Below are 16,424 nucleotides of genomic sequence, written 5' to 3' on the forward strand. Positions count from 1 at the left end.
CCCTGTGCTCCTCTGAAGAAGTGTCAGCCCTGTACTCCTCTGAAGAAGTGGCAGCCCTGTACTGCCCTGTGCTCCCCTGAAGAAGTGGCAGCCCTGTACTGCCATATGTTCCCCTGAAGAAGTGGCAGCCCTGTACTGCCATGTGTTCCCCTGAAGAAGTGGCAGCCCTGTACTGCCATGTGCTTCCCTGAAGAAGTGACATCCCTGTACTGCCATGTGCTTCCCTGAAGAAGTGTCAGCCCTGTACTGCCCTGTGCTCCTCTGAAGAAGTGGCAGCCCTGTACTGCCCTGTGCTCCCCTGAAGAAGTGGCAGCCCTGTACTGCCATGTGTTCCCCTGAAGAAGTGGCAGCCCTGTACTGCCATGTGTTCCTCTGAAGAAGGTGCCTAAAGTTTGGCAACTGTTCCCCTTGTTGGACCACATAAATCATGGTCTAAGGTCAGATGGTGTTGACGCCAAACTTACCATCAAGTTGCTTTCCCAGCTCTTCTTGAATGAGCCTCCTTAAGGTCTCTACTGAAGGTGGATCTCCCTGAAAAAACACAGGTATGAAATACTGTATATAAAAATATTAAAGTTGCATAAATACAACTCCATTTACAGGACTGTCTGAATGAATTTGAATTTGGGGGTATAACCAGTTTCAATGGAAGCTTATTTCTGGCTGGTCATTTTGCTGAATTAACCAATTCAGCCTTCAGTGTTGTTTCACCTTATGCATTCAAGCAACTTTCACCTCCCATTCATTCGCCAATAACTTTATCACTGCCTATCAGTCACAACGAAATGATCTATATCTTGTTTTTTCAGTCATCAATTAGGCTTTCTTTGGGTAGTACATTATACTAAGAATTATTTTATTCTAAATGCATTTTAACGGGAAAATTATGAAATAAAAATGGGAACAATTCATTATTTCTCAGTTTTCGGCCTGTATAGATTTAAAATAATATAAGCTACCATAATTAAACCCAAGTATTTTATTTGCTCATTTGTCCCGGTTATTACGCCATTTAAATTATGTCCCTATCTCAATACATGGCGCCAATATTTTATTTGGAAATAAAGGTGCATTTATTCAGGTTTTGCGTCCGTCACTATTTACTGACAGGCAACCTATTGGGCCAATCAAAGTGCGGAGATAATGTCCTTTAAAGTGATTAGACCCGCAGGGGCTCAGGGTAGGACGAGTGGAGCTCTCGTCATTGCCAATTAGCAGGCATATGTTCGTAGCGCTCGCTATGCTACTCTGATAAGGCACGATAACTCTGATAAGGCATGTTAACCCCGATAAGGTACACTATTTTTTATAGTTAATCAACCCCATAGAGCTATATAAATACTAAATAATCCACTGACACACACTGATATCCACCAGTAATACGCATATACCCACTGACACACATGCACCGACAGCCCCTTGCCCAACTGATGACACATATTTAGAGACACCATTACCTCCTACCCAATGATTATGATTATTATTGGTTTATGAAGCACCAACCTATTCCATGGCACTGTACAAAGTAAGAAACAAACATGGGGTACATAATAATACTGACAATAGTATACACAAAATGCAGACACTGGAACATACAGAATTGGTAGACATACCTGCAGTGACAAATGCAAACACTGATTAAATAGTTTGTAAATAAATATTAAAAACAAAGTATTTTATTTATTAAATTATGTACAGTAAAGTTCCTAAGAACACCAACACTTTAAATCTGAACTTTAAACCTTTGATTAAAAGAGTTAAAGGCTGATATCCAAGGAAATGAAAGGTTACAGTATGTTCACAGCGTATTTTATCATCATCGAATAGTAAAACAATTACAGACCGGAAGAATATTACAGAAAATGACTTTGGCTTCCATTCTTGCAGTTGTAAAACTGTCTCGAGAAGTCATAAAATTTGGAAGCTACAACTTTTATGGCTGTGATTTTAATGCCTGACATTTGTAGCTGGAAAGTGCGCCAAATGTCAGCAGAGCGCGGCGACCAACAGCTAAAAGTTATCTGCAACTCTGAGCACCGCTATCCAGAAATGCCAGGAACTACAGGGGCGTAAAAAGGACGGGAACAAGAGAATTACGGCAGAAATGCTGGGCATCTCCATCTCATGCAGATCATTGGGCATTACTACTCTGACCCACAGATTGTTTTGGGTTCTTCTGACTTTTCTTGTGTAGTTGATCCAGTTCAAACTCTTAAAGGGAACCAGAGCTGAAATAATAAAGAAGTTATACATACCTGGGGCTTCCTCCAGCCCCATACGCGCTGATCGATCCCACGCTGCCATCCTCCTCTGCCCGCAGCTACGAGAACCGGCTCCGCGATGTTTCGTCAGTCGGAGCCAGTCTAAGCGTAGCAGAGGTGCGCTCTTTGCGTATCTCTGCAGCAGTGTATGGAGAGATACGTAGAGGGCGCACTTCTTCTGCGTAGGCTGGCTTCGATGACGTCAGCGACGAGAGCCCATTCTCGTAGTTGCGGGCAGCGGTGGACGGCGGCGTGGGATCGATCAGCGCGTATGGGGCTGGAGGAAGCCCCAGGTATGTATAACTTTTTTTTTTCAGCTAGGGTACATCTCTGGTACCCTTTAACCCTAGCCTAAAAAGCGCTCCACAATCTCTCTCCCCTGTACATCTCTTCACTAGTTTCCAGATACCAACCCAACCGCAAACTCAGATCTGCACAGGACCATCTTCTGTCCTCCTCTAGTATCACCTCCTCACATTCACGTATACAAGATTTCTTACGTGCTTCACCCCTCTTCTGGAATGCTCTGCCACAACACATCCATCACTCCCCAACCTTCGATATCTTTAAACGTGCCCTCAAAACTCATTTTTTCCATCAAGCATTCATTCTACCTAAGGAAATCACATTTCTGCAACGCAATGCAGAATGCGGAAATTAGCGTGCGGAATGTGGAATTCGTAGGAAATCGCTAAAAAATTTCTGCTATACCCATAATCGGTAATGTTAAGCCAATTAGAAGACTCGGGATGACTCAGCCAATCAGAGGATGAGGATTTGTATTGCGGTAAGCGGTAGCGGAAATCCACTGTACCAATAGTCTGTAAATTTAAGCCAGTTAGAAGATTGCGGGAAGCGGAATACCGTCGGAATAAGAATTCGGAATACCGTCGGAATACTGCTAAATACCATTGGAATACAGCGGTAGCGGAAATCTGAATTGGTGGAATGCAGAATTTCCGCGGAATCAGAAATCGGCAATTCCGACCGTCCCTACCAAAGACCATTCCCCCTTTGACGACTGGCCAAGTTGCACTTCCACTAAATAACCTAAAACACACTGCCTTTATGAATATTATGTACTACCCCACCTCTGGTCCCGCCCCATTGCTTTAGATTGTAAGCTGGCAAGGGCAGGGCTCTCTCTCTTCCTTTTGCGTTTTGTTACACATTTATTTATATTAATTCTGTCACTGTTATTACCAATTCTGGGTTGCAAAAAAGATAGTGTCACCACAGTGATATAAAACCCAGTACACAGGTGACAATCACCCAAACACAACAAAGACCAGTGCACACCAAAAAGAGCTAGCGAAAAAGCAACGCTCAGCGCTTTTTGAGGTGATTTTTGAAGGCGATTCTAGGCATGTGCCTAGCGATTTTCTAATCATGCCTAGCGATTTTTGGAGCGTTTTGGTGTCGCTTTTTTATATTTTGTTACAGTAGAGCTGTAATTGAACAGATTCTGTAACAAAACCGCTTGGAAAGTCGATCTGATCTAGCGCTTTTCAGAGCGATTTTCCACTTTCCTGTACTTAACATTGAGGCTGAATCGCCTCAGAAATCAGCAGAAATGCTGAAGGACCCGCGTTTGCATTTGAGAAAAAAATCACATCGCTCTGGTGTGATCCAACCCATTCAAATACATTAGCCAATCGCTTTTTGAAGCGCAAGCGTTTTAAAAAGCGCTCAGAAGCGCTCTTGGTGTGCACTAGCCCTCAGCCACAGTTCACTTAAACCATAAAACAGGAATCAATTTATTTCGGGATTACTAAAAACGGTATACTGTGACTTACTTTGAGGGCCCTTACAACAGGGACCCTTAGAATAAATAGCACATATCATATATATATATGAAATACACACATGGAACATCAAAGGTCTGGTAGACAAATGCCCAATCTCCAGTTCCCCACCGGTTTCGGCTATCCACCGTTGTCAGGGGATCGATGTCCCCTGACGATGGCGGATAGTCGAAACCGGTAGGAATGCTTCAGAGATAGAAGACCGACACGGTCATATAGTTGCAATAAAGCAATAAATAGCAGTGTGTGTAAATCAACCTGGTTATGAATATGTTTTGCACTGTACATACACATTGTATCTCATGTCACATGTTGCTTGAGGTACACTTTAAGAAGGAAGCCTCTAGATAATGCAGAGACTTTCTCCCTCCCCCTAGCTGTTCAGGGCTGGGACCACCCCAAGCCCCGCCCATCCCCCAACAAGGGCTTGCTGATGGAGCGCAGGCACAGGATCGCACAGCTGCTCCATTCTACTGTTCAGGAGTAAGTCATCACTCATGGACGGGGGCGTGGCCATGACCTTTCAGAGGGTTCCGGAAAGAAGCAGTGGTCTGGAGGAGGATGTGGGAAGCTTCTGTAGGATCCAGAGGCTTCCCTAAGTATTTTTTACAGGTTTTCTTTTAGTATAATTTTAACCCCCCCACCCCCCTTCCCAGTAACAATAGGGTACCCCCTCCCTGCACCCCTTTTCCAATTTATACTAATAGGATTCTCAAAGTTCTGGGGATGATTACACACTTTTAATAAAACCCCTGCCAACTTTTGGTTGCCACTCTTAATGAATGATATGCTGTAATTACCCTTGGGCCAGTCAGTCCGGGTGACCCTGGCAGGCCTGGAGGGCCCAACGTTCCTTGTTCCCCAGGTGGGCCAATTGGACCCATGAGCCCGGTGTGACCTTTGTGTCCTGGTTTTCCCGGTTCTCCTGGTGCACCTTTCTCTCCTTCCATGCCTTTATCACCCTTGTTTCCTGGATCCCCCTGTAAAATAGCAAACACAAAAAAAAAGTTCAAAAATGAATTTCCTAAAAAAATAAAGTTCTTCAACCTTTAGGGCTCGATTCACAAAGCGGTGATAACCCAGTTATCACGCCTAAAAGACTTTAGGCGTGATAACCTTTGCACTAGCAAAGTTATCACCGCTTTGTGCTCTAACTCGCGCGAAGCTACCGCGCTGACGCACGTACGCGCGTAAGCGCGCGTGCAAAGTCCCATAGGGCTTAATGGGAGCTTCGCGCGAAGCACCGGGTGCTGCGCGCGCGCCTGCGCGTCTGCGCGCGCAAAGTGCGCGCGGAAAATTCGCGCGAGTTTCTTCTTATCATGCCTAAACTGAGTTTAGGCGTGATAAAGGGGTTTTCACCAGGGTGCTAACTGTTAGCACCGCTTTGTGAATCAGGCCCTTAGCATCTACGGTGCATGAAGACAAAGGGCTTGATTCAGTAAACGGTGCTAACCTACTTAGCACGCCTAAAGACTTTAGGCGTGTTAACCAGGGTGCTAAGCAGGTTAGCACTGTTTCTACAATCATATCATGCGCAAAGACCCGTGCGCAAAACTTTGCGCGCGCACAACGCGGTGCGCGCGGAATGTCGCATAGATGTGAATGGGCACTTCGCGCGGATCTTTGCGCGCGATCTGATTTTAACACGCCCAAACTGATATAAGGCATGATAATGGCCTTTTCAGAAGCGTGCTAACAGTTAGCACTGCTTACTGAATCGAGCCCCAAGAGAGACTTTGTATAGATGAAGAACAAAAACAAGCCCAAAAGAAAAGTGTGTGTCAGTGTTATCTCATTTGAGATAAGTTTACTGCTTTTGACCTCAGTCGACAGAACTTGTGCTGTGAAAACGTTGTATTCTTTGTTCTCTCTCTACTTGCAGAAAATATAGAAACTGAAAGCAGAAGTCCTCTGTTACTGTCTCACACTGTCCCGCAGTGACAAATAGCCATAAATACACATTACAGCAGTACTAATTAGAAGCAAGGAAATGTAACAAATAAATACATAAATAAAAGTGCTAAAATACATTGGCCTGGAGCACTTGCAAGCCCCAAAATAAATTGGCTGCTAAAATGTTAAATAGACCCACCAATAAAGATCTTCTAGTATATATAACTTACCCGGTCTCCTTTAGGTCCCTTTTCCCCAGCCTTCCCAGGAGCACCCTGAGGATACAGAAAATCAAAAACACGTCATATACTTTAAGACTTTGTACACATAAGCCAATATTTGCTGCCAGCTGCTAAATTTCTTATCAAAATGAATAACACTTTCCTTTGACCAGATGGGAGTTTTCCTGTGACAAATGACCGAAAAAGATTTGCTTTATTGGCTGCCGAGCTGTTGAACTGTGTCCATGTTTGTTACGGGTGGGGGAAGCCTTGGTGACTGGCGTACGTACGAAAAGGGCGTCGGGAAAAAAGGGCGTGTGGTATAAACGATAAATGGAAATATCGTTTATAGAAATTATTGTGTAGAATTTCGTTTATAAATAGTGTTTTATGAATTTATAAATCACTAAATAATGTGTATGAGATCGGCAATTCTTAAAACGTTAATCTTCCCTGTTTGTAAAGTGAAACTTATATTTTCGTTTATTAAAAACCCTCCCTGTACCTATCCCTAACCCCTACACCCCCTGTTGGTGCCTAAACCTAAGACCCCCCTGTTGGTGCCTAAACCTAAGTCCCCCCTGTTGGTGCCTAAACCTAAGACCCCCCTGTTGGTGCCTAAACCTAAGACCCCCCTGTTGGTGCCTAAACCTAAGACCCCCCTGTTGGTGCCTAAACCTAAGACCCCCCTGTTGGTGCCTAAACCTAAGACCCCCCTGTTGGTGCCTAAACCTAAGACCCCCTGTTGGTGCCTAAACCTAAGACCCCCCTGTTGGTGCCTAAACCTAAGACCCCCCTGTTGGTGCCTAAACCTAAGACCCCCCAGTTGGTGCCTAAACCTAAGACCCCCCTGTTGGTGCCTAAACCTAAGACCCCCCAGTTGGTGCCTAAACCTAAGACCCCCCTGTTGGTGCCTAAACCTAAGACCCCCCTGTTGGTGCCTAAACCTAAGACCCCCCTGTTGGTGCCTAAACCTAAGACCCCCCTGTTGGTGCCTAAACCTAAGACCCCCCTGTTGGTGCCTAAACCTAAGACCCCCCAGTTGGTGCCTAAACCTAAGACCCCCCTGTTGGTGCCTAAACCTAAGACCCCCCTGTTGGTGCCTAAACCTAAGACCCCCCTGTTGGTGCCTAAACCTAAGACCCCCCTGTTGGTGCCTAAACCTAAGACCCCCCAGTTGGTGCCTAAACCTAAGACCCCCCTGTTGGTGCCTAAACCTAAAACCCCCTATGGATAATAATGTTTTACAGACATTAATAAATAAAAAATGTAAAGAAAAAAAATGTAAATTGTTTTTTTGGGTGGATAATAATGTGTTAGAAATGTTTTAGAAATAGTGATTTATTATCTTCATAAACGTTATTCGTCACGGGCTCATTTTGTAAACTTAAATCATCACAAACATAGTTATAAATCCTTAAAAATCTCCGGCGCCTTATTTTCCCCGTTCAGCGCCCATTAAACGATATTTATAATGGAAGTGAATGGGGCGCCCTTTTTGTCCACTTGTCTCATGCGCCCAAATCTACTGCTTCCTGGTGACTGTATTGTTATGTGTTGTGATGGTGGCCACATTTAAATGATACCTGGAGGATAAGCTTCCTAGCTGTGGGATCATAAGGGGTGGGTAGGGGGGTCTAATAGAGTTTTGCTGGAGGGGCTCGTGATTTGGAGTTACACTCCTGTTTTGGGAACAGTGAGGAATATTAGAGCAAAAGGAAAAATTGTTGTGTAGGTTCTAGCTGATCATCCACCGAGAGGGGTACTGATAAGAATGGTCAAATGGCTGAAAGGTTGTCCACAGGCCTTAGAACTTCATTCCAGACAGAAAAGAATGTGCATCGGTAGTCAAAGGAAGTGTACGTTGAGGGACGGGAAAGAGGAAGGAACAGGTGAAGGACAGGAAGGAGAAAGGAAGAGTACTATGAGGGGCGGGGAAAAGGAAGAGACAAGGAAACTGAAAGAAGAGTATTGTGAAAGACGGAGAAGGGGGAAGAAGAATACTGCGAGGAAAGGGGAAGATGAAGGAAGTGTACTGTGAGGGACAGGAAAGGAAGCAAAAAAAATACTGTGAGGAACAGGAAAGAGGAAGGAAGTGTACTGTGAGAGACAGCGGAACTGAAAGAAGAGTGCTGGTAGGAACAGGGAAGAGGAAGGACGAATACTGTGAGGGATGGGGGGAGGAAGGATGAGTACAAGGGATGGGTGAGAGGGAGGAAGAGTACTATGAGGGCCAGAGAAGGAAGCAAAAGAGTACTGTGAGGAACAGGAAAGAGGAAGGAAGTGTACTGTGAGAGACAGGGAAAAGGCAGAGTACTGTAAGGGACAGGGAAGAGGAAGGAATAGTACTGTAAGGGACAGGGAAGAGGAAGTAAGAGTCCTATGAGGTACGGGGAATAGAAGAGAGAGTACTGTAATGGATGAGGATGAGTACTATGAGGGACAGAGAAGGAAGAAGTAGAGCACTGTGAGGGACAGGAAAGAGGAAGAAAAACTACGGAGGGACAGGGAAGAGGAAGGAAGTGCACTGTGAGGGACATAGGAGGGAGACGAAGAGAACTGTGAGGGGCAAGAAAGAGGAAGGAAGAGTGTGAGGGATGGGGGAGAGGAAGGAAGAGTGTGAGGGATGGGGGAGAGTAAGGGAAAGAGAAGGGACATAAGAGTACTGTGAGGGACAAGGAAGAGGAAGGAAGACAAATGAGAGGGATGGGGGAAAGGAAGGAAGAGCACTGTGAGGGATAGGGAAGTGGAAGGAAGACAAAGGAGAGGGATGGGAAGAGGAAGGAAGAGCACTGTGAGGGACAGGGAAAAGGAAGGAAGACAAATGAGAGGGATGGGGAGAGGAAGGAAGAGCACTGTGAGGGACAGGGAAGTGGAAGGAAGACAAACGAGAGGGATGGGGGAGAGGAAGGAAGAGCACTGTGAGGGACCGGGAAGTGGAAGGAAGACAAATGAGAGGGATGGGGGAGAGGAAGGAAGAGCACTGTAGGGGAAAGAGAAGGGACATAAGAGTACTGTGAGGGACAGGGAAGTGGAAGGAAGACAAATGAGAGGGATAAGGGAGAGGAAGGAAGAGCACTGTGAGGGACCGGGAAGTGGAAGGAAGACAAATGAGAGGGATGGGGGAGAGGAAGGAAGAGCACTGTAGGGGAAAGAGAAGGGACATAAGAGTACTGTGAGGGACAGGGAAGTGAAAGGAAGACAAATGAGAGGGATAAGGGAGAGGAAGGAAGAGCACTGTGAGGGACAGGGAAGTGGAAGGAAGACAAATGAGAGGGATGGAGAGAGGAAGGAAGAGCACTGTGAGGGACAGGGAAAAGGAAGGAAGACAAACGAGAGGGATAAGGGAGAGGAAGGAAGAGCACTGTGAGGGACAGGGAAGAAGAAGGACGAGTTCTGTGAGAGATGGAAGAGTAAGGAAGAGATGTGGCAATGAGCAGAGGTACTGAAAATGAAGGTAAGGGGGGAGGCACAAGAAAGAACATAAATGTGAAGGGCAGGGAAGGAAAATATGAAGGAAAAGGCTAGATAGGGGGGCATAAGGGGAATAAGAATGAGCGGGGGATGGGTATGGAATGGGGAGGGTACTGGGTAGAAACAAGAGGAAGGGAATAGGGCCAGAGAAGGGAAACGGCGGAGGGGAAAGCAAAATACGGGGGAAGAGAACAGACAGAAATAGATATGTAACAATTCAGAACGGGAAAGAAAAGAGCAATAAAAAGGTACAGTAAGGAAACGGTGGGGAGGTGTAGAGGGCCAATAAACAACAGTACCTCTTTTCCGGGTGGGCCACTTTCCCCAGGTTCTCCCTGAAACACACACACAAAGGTTATTAGTCATATTTAAAAAAAAACAACAACATGTTTTATGGTTATTGGTTTCTCTCACTTGAATTAACCACTTCACCACTGAGGGGTTTTACCCCTTGAGCACCAGAGCAATTTTCACCTTTCAGCGCTCCTTCCATTCATTCGTCTATAACTTTATTATTACTTATCGCAATTAAATGAACTATATCTTGTTTTTTCCGCCACCAATTAGGCTTTCTTTAGGTGGGCCATTATGCCAAGAATTATTTTATTCTAAATGTGTTTTAATGGGAAAATAGGAAAAAAGGTGGGAAAAAAAATATTATTTTTCAGTTTTCGGCCATTATAGTTTTTACATAATGCATGCTACTGTAATTAAAACCCATGAAATGTATTTGCCCATTTGTCCTGGTTATAAAACCGTTTAAATTATGTCCCTATCACAATGTTTGGCACCAATATTTTATTTGGAAATAAAGGTGCATTTTTTTCAGTTTTGCGTCCATCCCTAATTAGAAGCCCATAGTTTATAAAGTAACAGTGTTATACCCTCGTGACATAAATATTTAAAAAGTTCAGTCCCTAAGGTAACTATTAATGTTTTTTTTTATTGTATTTTTGTTTTGTTTTTTTAAATTACAAAAAAAAAAAATTGGGGAGTGTGGGGGGTAATAAGTTAATTTATTGTGTAATCCAATGTAATTGTATGTGTAAAATGCCTTAGGGTGTAGTTTACTATTTGGCCACAAGATGGCCACAGTGAGTCTGTTTACATGCGACCTGTAAGCATCCGGAAGGACGCTTACAGGAAGCAGTAAGAGGCTGGGCAAATCACAATGATCGCGCTGTTTCTCATAGAAGCAGCGGATCATTGCGGGGGCTTAGATCAACGAACGGGAATGGATTTTCCCGTTCATTGATCTCCGGGCGAGCGGGCGGCGGCGTCTGCGCGTGCACGAGCGGCGGGAGCACGGACAGCGGCGGTAGCGCGGAAGGTACGGATTTCTCCATCCCTGGGGGTGAAAGGATGGAAAAAGGGACGGAGAAATTCGTACCGCCAGGGGTAAAGTGGTTAATCTTTCAATGCCAAACCCCGAAATACACCTCCCTCCGAGTTGCGATGACTCGGAGGGGAAATAGTGTTTTACGCCGTCAGGGATTTGAGTGGCAGCAGGGAGAGCCATCGTTCGGCTCACCCTGTGCCCAGCTTACCGGCCAAGCACACATACATACGCCCTGGCAGTGAGAACTTGTATTCTCTGTGCTGCATGATCCGGTCTCTGCATTCAATCTACTTTTTGTCCTAAGTTTTCTCCCTGGAGATACTTTTTTCAACTCCTGTTTAAAAATAACTTTTCAACCCTCTGCAATTGAAAAAGCAACCAAAAGTAAGTGCAAAAGTGCTATCAAAATTATTTTGAGCATTTTTTTTTGTTGCTTGCTGGTGGCTTAAAAGGCACGGTCGCGCTAGTGGTTTGCGTGTAACGGTTTTCGCGCTCATTTGTGAATTTTCACACACTAACACAAATTATACATACTAGAATTTTCGGTTGCGTGCAAAACCGTTACGCAAAACGCTAGCGCGACCGTGCGATGAGTTACCACGGCTTTCTGAATCAAGCCCGAGGTGTAAAAATATCACTTAGGAGGAAAGTTAGGGGGATAAGTAGACTGAATTGGGGTCCTGGTCGCACCCCCTCCCAGCAGGTGTGTCCCGAGATATATTATGGATGAGGGGTCCTGGCCGCACCCCCTCCCAGCAGGTGTGTCCCGAGATATATTATGGATGAGGGGTCCTGGCCACACCCCCTCCCAGCTGGTGTGTCCCGAGATATATTATGGATGAGGGGTCCTGGCCACATCCCCTCCCAGCAGGTGTGTCCCGAGATATATTATGGATGAGGGGTCCTGGCCGCACCCCCTCCCAGCAGGTGTGTCCCGATATATATTATGGATGAGGGGTCCTGGCCGCACCCCCTCCCAGCAGGTGTGTCCCGATATATATTATGGATGAGGGGTCCTGGCCGCACCCCCTCCTAGCAGGTGTGTCCCGAGATATATTATGGATGAGGGGTCCTGGCCACACCCCCTCCCAGCAGGTGTGTCCCGAGATATATTATGGATGAGGGGTCCTGGCCGCATCCCCTCCCAGCAGGTGTGTCCCGATATATATTATGGATGAGGGGTCCTGGCTGCACCCCCTCCCAGCAGGTGTGTTCCGAGATATATTACGGATGAGGGGTCCTGGCCGCACCCCCTCCCAGCAGGTGTGTCCCGAGATATATTATGGATGAGGGGTCCTGGCCGCACCCCCTCCCAGCAGGTGTGTCCCGAGACATATTATGGATAAGGGGTCCTGGCCGCACCCCCTCCCAGTAGGTGTGTCCCGAGATATATTATGAATGAGGGGTCCTGGCCGCATCCCCTCCCAGCAGGTGTGTCCCGATATATATTATGGATGAGGGGTCCTGGCCGCATCCCCTCCCAGCAGGTGTGTCCCGATATATATTATGGATGAGGGGTCCTGGCTGCACCCCCTCCCAGCAGGTGTGTTCCGAGATATATTACGGATGAGGGGTCCTGGCCGCACCCCCTCCCAGTAGGTGTGTCCCGAGATATATTATGAATGAGGGGTCCTGGCCGCACCCCCTCCTAGCAGGTGTGTCCCGAGATATATTATGGATGAGGGGTCCTGGCCGCACCCCCTCCCAGCAGGTGTGTCCCGAGATATATTATGAATGAGGGGTCCTGGCCGCATCCCCTCCCAGCAGGTGTGTCCCGATATATATTATGGATGAGGGGTCCTGGCTGCACCCCCTCCCAGCAGGTGTGTTCCGAGATATATTACGGATGAGGGGTCCTGGCCGCACCCCCTCCCAGCAGGTGTGTTCCGAGATATATTATGGATGAGGGGTCCTGGCCGCACCCCCTCCCAGCAGGTGTGTCCTGAGACATATTATGGATAAGGGGTCCTGGCCGCACCCCCTCCCAGTAGGTGTGTCCCGAGATATATTATGAATGAGGGGTCCTGGCCGCATCCCCTCCCAGCAGGTGTGTCCCGATATATATTATGGATGAGGGGTCCTGGCCGCACCCCCTCCCAGCAGGTGTGTCCCGAGATATAATATGGATGAGGGGTCCTGGCCGCACCCCCTCCCAGCAGGTGTGTCCCGAGATATAATATGGATGAGGGGTCCTGGCCGCACCCCCTCCCAGCAGGTGTGTCCCGAGATATAATATGGATGAGGGGTCCTGGCCACACCCCCTCCCAGCAGGTGTGTCCCGAGATATATTATGGATGAGGGGTCCTGGCCGCACCCCCTCCCCGCAGGTGTGTCCCGAGATATATTATGGATAAGGGGTCCTGGCCGCACCCCCTCCCAGCAGGTGTGTCCCGAGATATATTATGGATGAGGGGTCCTGGCCGCACCCCCTCCCAGCAGGTGTGTCCCGAGATATATTATGGATGAGGGGTCCTGGCCGCACCCCCTCCCAGCAGGTGTGTCTCGAGATATAATATGGATGAGGGGTCCTGGCCGCACCCCCTCCCAGCAGGTGTGTCCCGAGATATAATATGGATGAGGGGTCCTGGCCGCACCCCCTCCCAGCAGGTGTGTCTCGAGATATAATATGGATGAGGGGTCCTGGCTGCACCCCCTCCCAGCAGGTGTGTCCCGAGATATATTATGGATGAGGGGTCCTGGCCACACCCCCTCCCAGCAGGTGTGTCCCAAGATATATAATGGATGAGGGGTCCTGGCCGCACCCCCTCCCAGCAGGTGTGTCCCGAGATATATTATGGATGAGGGGTCCTGGCCGCACCCCCTCCCAGCAGGTGTGTCCCGAGATATAATATGGATGAGGGGTCCTGGCCGCACCCCCTCCCAGCAGGTGTGTCCCGAGATATATTATGGATAAGGGGTCCTGGCCACACCCCCTCCCAGCAGGTGTGTCCCAAGATATATAATGGATGAGGGGTCCTGGCCGCACCCCCTCCCAGCAGGTGTGTCCCGAGATATATTATGGATGAGGGGTCCTGGCCGCACCCCCTCCCAGCAGGTGTGTCCCGAGATATAATATGGATGAGGGGTCCTGGCCGCACCCCCTCCCAGCAGGTGTGTCTCGAGATATAATATGGATGAGGGGTCCTGGCCGCACCCCCTCCCAGCAGGTGTGTCCCGAGATATAATATGGATGAGGGGTCCTGGCCGCACCCCCTCCCAGCAGGTGTGTCTCGAGATATAATATGGATGAGGGGTCCTGGCTGCACCCCCTCCCAGCAGGTGTGTCCCGAGATATATTATGGATGAGGGGTCCTGGCCACACCCCCTCCCAGCAGGTGTGTCCCAAGATATATAATGGATGAGGGGTCCTGGCCGCACCCCCTCCCAGCAGGTGTGTCCCGAGATATATTATGGATGAGGGGTCCTGGCCGCACCCCCTCCCAGCAGGTGTGTCCCGAGATATAATATGGATGAGGGGTCCTGGCCGCACCCCCTCCCAGCAGGTGTGTCCCGAGATATATTATGGATAAGGGGTCCTGGCCACACCCCCTCCCAGCAGGTGTGTCCCAAGATATATAATGGATGAGGGGTCCTGGCCGCACCCCCTCCCAGCAGGTGTGTCCCGAGATATATTATGGATGAGGGGTCCTGGCCGCACCCCCTCCCAGCAGGTGTGTCCCGAGATATAATATGGATGAGGGGTCCTGGCCGCACCCCCTCCCAGCAGGTGTGTCCCGAGATATATTATGGATGAGTAGGGCGGGCGCAGACTATCTTAGTAGTTTGTATCTTTGGCTGTAAGCGTTTACTTACCGACGGTCCTTTAGGTCCTAGAAATCCCGGCATTCCTACAGCACCTGTTTCCCCTTTGGTTCCTTTGGCACCCTGGATTGTAGGAGAAAGAAGTTATGTCCAAACCGATGATGGATAAAACCATAAAATCAAAGAAAAGCGAGTTCTTTAATGCTCACCATCAGGCCAGGAGCACCGGGGTTCCCGGGAGGACCAGGTGCGCCATTCTTACCCTAAAACATAAAAAACAACACAAATTCGGAAAAAATATATCTGGGAGTAGCAGAGATTAGCACATGCTGCGGCTAGATTACTATCAGTATAGGCACAGGGTAACAGCTTATACTGTACATACTGGGGGTATCAGAGATCAGCACACGCTGCAGCTAGTTTACTATCAGTACAGGCACAGGGTAACATCTTATACTGTACATACTGGAGGAAGCAGAGATCAGCACACACTGCAGCTAGTTTACTATCAATGCATGTACAGAGTAACTGCTTATACTGTACATACTGGAGGTAGCAGAGATCAGCACACACTGCAGCTAGTTTACTATCAATGCATGTACAGAGTAACTGCTTATACTGTACATACTGGAGGTAGCAGAGATCAGCACACACTGCAGCTAGTTTACTATCAATGCATCTACAGAGTAACTGCTTATACTGTACATACTGGAGGTAGCAGAGATCAGCACACACTGCAGCTAGTTTACTATCAATGCATGTACAGAGTAACTGCTTATACTGTACATACTGGAGGTAGCAGAGATCAGCACACACTGCAGCTAGTTTACTATCAATGCATGTACAGAGTAACTGCTTATACTGTACATACTGGAGGTAGCAGAGATCAGCACACACTGCAGCTAGTTTACTATCAATGCATGTACAGAGTAACTGCTTATACTGTACATACTGGAGGTAGCAGAGATCAGCACACACTGCAGCTAGTTTACTATCAATACATGCACAGAGTAACTGCTTATACTGTACATACTAGAGGCAGCAAAGATCAGCACACACTGCAGTTAGATTACTATCAGTATAATTACAAAGTAACAGCTTATACGTTACATACTGGATGTAGCAGAGATCAGCACACACTGCAGCAAGTTTACTATCAGTACAGGCACAGAGTAACAGCTTTTACTGTACACACTGGAGGTAGCAGAGATCAGCACACACTGCAGCTAGTTTACTATCAATGCATGTACAGAGTAACAGCTTATACTGTACATACTGGAGGTAGCAGAGATCAGCACACACTGCAGCTAGTTTACTATCAATACATGCACAGAGTAACTGCTTATACTGTACATACTAGAGGCAGCTAAGATCAGCACACACTGCAGTTAGATTACTATCAGTATAATTACAAAGTAACAGCTTATACGTTACATACTGGATGTAGCAGAGATCAGCACACACTGCAGCAAGTTTACTATCAGTATAGACACAGGGTAACAGCGTACACTGTACATACTGGAGGTAGCAGAGATCAGCACACGTTGCAGCAAGTTTACTATCAGTACAGGCACAGAGTAACAGCTTACACTGTACATACTGGAGGCAGCAGAGATCAGCACACACTGGAGCAAGTGTACTATCAGTACAGGCACAGTAACATCTTATA

The 16,424-nt window shown here is 47.4% G+C and overlaps 1 protein-coding gene across 2 annotated transcripts in view; it reads right to left on the reverse strand.

Moving 5' to 3' along the window:
• The window catches only part of COL22A1 (collagen type XXII alpha 1 chain), a 483,118-nt gene that overhangs the window by 9,292 nt on the left and 457,402 nt on the right, over positions 1-16,424 (reverse strand). For both annotated transcript variants that reach the window (XM_068238069.1, XM_068238068.1), the window contains exons 57-62: positions 14,965-15,018; positions 14,807-14,878; positions 9,954-9,989; positions 6,190-6,234; positions 4,867-5,046; positions 465-531 (exon numbers count right to left, since the gene is read on the reverse strand). In XM_068238069.1, the coding sequence (XP_068094170.1) occupies positions 465-531; positions 4,867-5,046; positions 6,190-6,234; positions 9,954-9,989; positions 14,807-14,878; positions 14,965-15,018 (454 nt within the window). The remainder of the gene's footprint in view (positions 1-464; positions 532-4,866; positions 5,047-6,189; positions 6,235-9,953; positions 9,990-14,806; positions 14,879-14,964; positions 15,019-16,424) is intronic.

The sequence above is a fragment of the Hyperolius riggenbachi genome, chromosome 5 (assembly GCF_040937935.1).
Source record: "Hyperolius riggenbachi isolate aHypRig1 chromosome 5, aHypRig1.pri, whole genome shotgun sequence".
Classification (NCBI taxonomy): Eukaryota; Metazoa; Chordata; class Amphibia; order Anura; family Hyperoliidae; genus Hyperolius; species Hyperolius riggenbachi.